The sequence below is a fragment of the Corvus brachyrhynchos genome, unplaced genomic scaffold (genome assembly GCF_000691975.1).
Source record: "Corvus brachyrhynchos isolate BGI_N302 unplaced genomic scaffold, ASM69197v1 scaffold46, whole genome shotgun sequence".
Lineage (NCBI taxonomy): Eukaryota > Metazoa > Chordata > Aves > Passeriformes > Corvidae > Corvus > Corvus brachyrhynchos.
This window is the reverse complement of record NW_008238838.1, coordinates 5,109,976-5,115,517: the sequence shown is the minus strand read 5'-3', so window position 1 is coordinate 5,115,517 and position 5,542 is coordinate 5,109,976. Positions and strand designations below refer to the sequence as shown.

The 5,542-nt window shown below is 52.5% G+C and overlaps 2 protein-coding genes across 2 annotated transcripts in view; one reads left to right on the top strand and one right to left on the bottom strand.

Annotated features, from left to right (window-relative positions):
* The window catches only part of CUNH11orf53 (chromosome unknown C11orf53 homolog), an 8,403-nt gene extending 5,382 nt beyond the window's left edge, over nucleotides 1-3,021 (bottom strand). Inside the window, exons 1-2 of the mRNA XM_017738367.1 lie at nucleotides 3,012-3,021; nucleotides 1,005-1,168 (exon numbers count right to left, since the gene is read on the bottom strand). Of these exons, the coding sequence (XP_017593856.1) occupies nucleotides 1,005-1,168; nucleotides 3,012-3,021 (174 nt within the window). The remainder of the gene's footprint in view (nucleotides 1-1,004; nucleotides 1,169-3,011) is intronic.
* A 137-nt stretch (nucleotides 3,022-3,158) lies between these two features.
* Nucleotides 3,159-5,542, top strand: part of HINFP (histone H4 transcription factor) — a 7,473-nt gene continuing 5,089 nt past the window's right edge. Inside the window, exon 1 of the mRNA XM_017738366.1 lies at nucleotides 3,159-3,194. Within this exon, the coding sequence (XP_017593855.1) occupies nucleotides 3,159-3,194 (36 nt within the window). The remainder of the gene's footprint in view (nucleotides 3,195-5,542) is intronic.

The following is a 5,542-nucleotide window of genomic DNA, read 5'->3' as shown; positions in this document are numbered from 1 at the left end:
TGCCTCTCCCTGGCTCAGGGGGCTTCTGCCTTCCCGCAGCAGCTCAAGGCTCTGCAGATGGATCTGTGGCTGGATTTTGCTGTGTTTGGTGATGCCCAATCCTGGTTTTTCCTGCCTGTTTTGTTGCACAGAGTTAACGGGCATGAAAGTCACAGTGAGCAGAACCCTCAAGTAAGTCCTTGTGAGGTCTCCTCAGCAAAAAGAAGCCAGAGGTGAATGGCTTTTGGGGGGAAAAGCATCAGAAGCCCCAATCTCTGTGTTCTGCTGCCAGTAACCCAGGGCTCTGCTCCGTCTCTTTCCTTCCAGGACACAGTTCCAGCACCCCCTCCTCTGTCAGTGTCCCAGAGCTCCCAGCCAGCCTGGAAGGGAGGAGCTGCTGCCCAGCAGAGGTGAGTCCCAGGAGCACCCAGGGGAAGGTTCGTTGTGCCACTGGATGCCACCACGTACTGGCATCACAATGTTGTGTCCCCTCCTGGGGACAGCGTTGCTTTTCTGGCTGGCAACTGAGGAGAAAAACAATGTAGTGTAGTAGGACTTGGGTTTCCTGTTGCCATAGAACCACTCTAAGAGAAATCATCTCTTCCAAGCTGATGCTTGGCCTCTTTCCAGCCCATGACATCCCTGCAGCTCCCCCTGGCACTCTGAGAGGAGCTGGAAGGAGCTCAGCATTAGGGGAAGAGCAGCTATTTTCAGGGCACTGTCCAAGTGTAGCTGGTGGAAAAGGAAGTTGACTCGGGAAGGTGTCACACGTGGGATGTGAAAGAGGAATTTAACATCACTGCTGTGCTTGAAAAGGGAGGGGAAAAAAAGGGCTTTGAGGCATTTAGGGTTCACAGATGTAAAAATCACAGAGCCATCATCGATGTCTTGGGGCAAGCATTAGTGTTGCAAACGTTTTTGCTGTTCTCTGTTACTACTGACAGGGCCCCAAACTCTCTTGAAAGCAGAGGATGGGATGACACGACTTTATGGGGTTAAAAAGGGGGTGGGGGGATGGGACTCACACTGAACCGGGAGCCGCTGCTCTGCCGGGATCGTTTTTCAGCCAGGAGATCCTTGACCGTGTGTTTCACTCGCACTCCTTGGTACACACGTTTGCCGAAATCTGCAGGGACTGAGGGAATGCAGGGTTCAGGGAGAGCACAGAGCAGCTGGAAGAAGCCAATTCATCACCTCTGGGCATCAAGTTAGGGAGGAAAAATAGAAATCTGCAATTATTAGTAGAAAATCATCCCTCGGGAGCCCAACAGTGAGAGCAGAGGAAAGACCGGTGTGTGCTACCCTTTCCATGCAGGTCCCTCTCTGCCTGGTGGTTTTTGGCTTTTCTTTTTCCAAAGGGAATCCCACACATTTCCCGTTTGGGTCAGCAAATGTTTTTTTAACTGTTCAGTCCCTGTTTCTTTCAGCAGAGGGGTTGTGGCTCAGCCCTTGTGGAGCTGCTGGCTCCCAGCACAGCTCCCTGCCAGCTCTGATCCCATGGAAATGCTCTGGATGGATGGAGAGGCTCCTCTGGACCTCAAGAAGAGAAAGGCTCAGCCTGTTTTGTCTCCACACCAGCCACAGGCAGGTACTCAGGGCTCTGCTCTACCCAGGTTATCGAGGAAGGCACCGAGTGTCCCTGCTGTGGCACCTGGAGGCTCTGGCCCTGTGTTTTTGCCCTGCCTGGGACACAGCACAACCCAAAACAGCTCTGGGTGGCTTTGGCATGAGGCACCTGCCCTCTCCCCGTGCCTGCACGGAGCTTTGGGAGATCCACGCTGTGCACAGAGCTTGTGGCACAAGGGAGGGTGCAGAGCTGAGGGACAATAGCGGGGCCAGCTCTTTTATCCTGGCCTGAACACAGAGCTCGCACCTGCACAGCCAGGGGGGAGTTTCCATGTGGGCTTTTATTGACTTATCCCGGAAAATAACCCCTAACTGAAGCTAATCCCTTGGAAAACACAGAGCCACGCTCTCCTGCAGGAGCACAAACTGCCACTGCACAGCTGATGTGTTTGATCTCTAGAATTGATCATTTGGCTCTTCTGTGCCTCAGGATGTGTCCCTTGGCTCCGTTTCTGGTGGCATTGTGGCCCCAGGTGTGCACACACACGCACACAAGGGGAGATGAGAGGGTTCAAACAGCACAGTGCTGGCTTGGCGTTGCCCCAGATGGGTTTTTTTCGGGTCATAGCAGCTGCAAATTTGGGCAACTGGAATTTTATTTTGGTGTTTGAGTGCTGACCAGACAGATTCAGCCAAGGCCAGGCACAAAGCAAACACAAAGCAAGGGATGGAGTCCCAAAACCAGAGGTGAAGGTGAGAATCTCATACCAAAAAGCAGCAAAAGTGGCCCAAAATGGACATCAACTCTCCCAGGAATCTGCAGAGGACTCCAGCAAGCCTGATGCTCTGCAGGGGTTTTCCTGACACCTTTACTGTGGTCTCAAGGCATCAGGAAAGCATTTCCACCCCCCTCCACCCTTACACGCAGCTCTGTGCTGGTGAAGTCACTTCACTCACACCCTCAGTTATTCATTCCTCTGCCCAAATGGTTTTAATTAAGCAATGCTCAGCCCTCAGACCCTGGTCTGAAGTTACCACACCACCAAACCTGTTGCTTCCAGTGAATTATCCTGAGGCATCTGATGCTGAGCTGTCAGAACTTCAGACAACTCTGCCACTGGCAGCACTGGGGCAGAAAATGCTAATTCAGGCCTGAGTTTGTATCATTTCCAAGCAAATTGAATCCAATTTCACATCACTTTGATCTAACTGCCTTTTGGAAAAAAAAACCCCAAAAACCATTGCAGTGTGAAGGAGCAGCAATTCAGTCTGGAGAAGGCAGAGCGTGCTAATGGATGCCATTAAATTCCTGGGACATTTCCGATGTCATTTGTCTGCTTTAAACAATTTTTGTGGGGTTTTTTTTTTTTTTTCAATAGGAGCCCAAGGACAGCACAGTTTGTTCTTTCCCTGATATTGCCATGAAGATGCCTCAACTTGGGAAAACCTGAGGTGCTGGAACTCACCTGTTTCCATTGTTGGTGCTGCTGACGAGTCCCAGCTCCCAGATCCTGCAGGAATTTGGGGAAGGTCTGTCCCTCATGAGCTTCCCAGAGCAGAGTGAAGCCTGTGCTCATAATTCCCTGGGAAACTTCCAGCTGAGCCTGGCGGAAATGGGTTTTCTAGAATTTAGGGATGACTCCAGCACCGTACCTCGTTTGGGATTTGCTTAAATGCAAATCCCTGGATCTGTGTTTCACTCCAATTTGCATGGTCAGTGCAGATCCTTCCCCAGGAGCCTCCTTCCTGTCCGAGCTGACATTTCATGGATGAAAACCAGAGGTTTATGGACAGAAAACCCTTGGGTTGAAGTGAAAGGCTGGCAAGCCTTGCAGGGAGGAACGATTTCCTTACAGGTGAGGAATCTGCCTGGAAAAACAAGGCTTGGGATGAGCACCTTGTCCTGTGTGAGATCCCCACTAGCTGTTGAAGGCCTTGGGCAGGAGTTCTGCCTTTCTGGGACTCACAGACTGGTCTGGGCTTTCCACAGCTAAAACTGTGCCTGGGAACCCAGGGGGCTTTGCCTGGAGTCTGCAGGGAGCAGGACAAGCTCCATGAGAGTTTGGGGCAGGAGCATCCCTGGCTTTGGCTCCCTGTTGTCAGCTGAGGGTTCCCCTTTCTGAGGGGCTGAGGGAACAAGGAGAGGGAACAGCAGCCAGCAAAGGAGCTGCTGGACCCAGATTAAAGGTTCTGGTGGCCAAAACTGCCACGGCCACTCCTCTGTCGGCAGCAGGGCTTGGCTGTGCAACATCTGACCAACAATGGAGCCTTTAAACCCTTCTTTAACCACTGCCACTTAAACCCTGCTTTGACACGTCCCCACACTTGCTGGTAGGGAGCCTTTTCCCTGCAGTGGGGCTTGGACAGAGGCTCTCTGGGGTGCTGTGTGCCCGAGCAGGGGGGGCTGGCTCTGTGCAGCATCGCTGTGCTCATCTTACAGGGGCAGGACGAGCCTGGCGCCGAGATGCTGCTCCTAATTCAATCTCCCTCCTTGTGGAGCCTGCTGCCAGCTTGCGGGGCCATTAGGGAAGATCCTGCCCTCCTGCTCATTCCATGAGCTCTCCCCAGCGCTGGCCTGGAGATTCATTCGGCCTCTCAGGTGTCCTGCCTTCCTGGGGAAGGGTTTTTTGATGTGTAATTCTTTTTAAAGTGTAATTCCTCTTTTCCTTCGGAGGAAATAAAAAATACCAAGAGCAGCATCTGGCCAGGGCCGTGTCTGGGCAAGGCAAGCTGAAACAACATCCTGAATAATTCCTGATGTTTTTAACCTGGAGAACCACTCGGGTTCTCTGCCTGCTCGGGACCGGGAGGACTCCACACCACGAAGCCCAGGGAGCACTCGAGCCCCTGGGTGCGGAATCTTTCCCGGTGTGTGGATGGATTTCTATATAAAAACAACTCCCCTTTTGGCCCTTCTGTTCTTTCCCAGCCCTTCCTGGTGCCCACAGGTGTCTGGGATTTGGCTGGCAGGTAACAGAAGGGGCAGGAAGCACCAGGTGGGCCGGGGCAGATGGAAAGTGGCCCAGAAAAGGGTTGGTTTTGCTCTGTCAGCAGTGGGCTGCGTTTGCCAGCTGCCTCCTGGCACGGAGTTTTGTCTTCTGGGCTGGATATTGATGTGTTTTGGTGAGGGTGTTCAAGTTCAACCCCAGCCCCATTCAGGTGTTTTCTGTGCTGGTTGCAAAGTGCAACCAACCAGAGAGAGAACAAAAGCTCAGCCAGGCTTCTTTGAGATGAAAACCTCTTGCCTTGTGTTTTTGTTTGAAAAATCATCCCACCCAGATTTCCTGGATTGTTTAGTGGATTTGGGCCCGTGTTTTCCGTTCCCATCGGGGCAGAGCTGGGCTGTGTGGTGGGATTTGCAGGAGCTGCTGTGTGTTGGCACGACGCGCTCTGGGCCTTCTCTGTACGCCCACATTTGCTTTTAAAAAGGCATTTACCTGTGCCAGAGCAAACTTGGAGAATTGTGCCTCAGCTTTGGGTAACAAAAGAGCCTGGGACGGCAGATGGGATAGTCAGCGTGGGTTTAATTCAAACTGTCCTTCCGAGCTGCCTACTGATGGACGAGCAAAGAGAATTCCTTGTGTTATCTCTCGGCAGGAGCTGCAGAGCTGGTGGGTTTTGTGTTCAGTGCTGGCTGGGATGGATTTTCAGTGTGAGGACTCTTGTTTAAGCAAGGAATTATTCCGGAAGCACCAAAAATTAACTTGGAGTCACAGAACGCTTTGGGTTGGAGGGAACCTTAAATCTCATTCCGTTCCACCCCTGCCATGGGCAGGGACACCTTCCACTGTCCCAGGCTGCTCCAAGCTCCGTCTAACACCTTGGACACTTCCAGGCATGGGGCAGCCACAGCTTCCTTGCAGTGAAAACCGGTCCTGGCTCCCGGGATAGGCTTTTTCCCGAACCCGAATTAATCCGTGGAATTAGCCCGAGGACCTAAAGAACCTGGGAACCTTTGTAACCCGGCACCATTTCCCGACGGGCCCGCTCAGCCGCC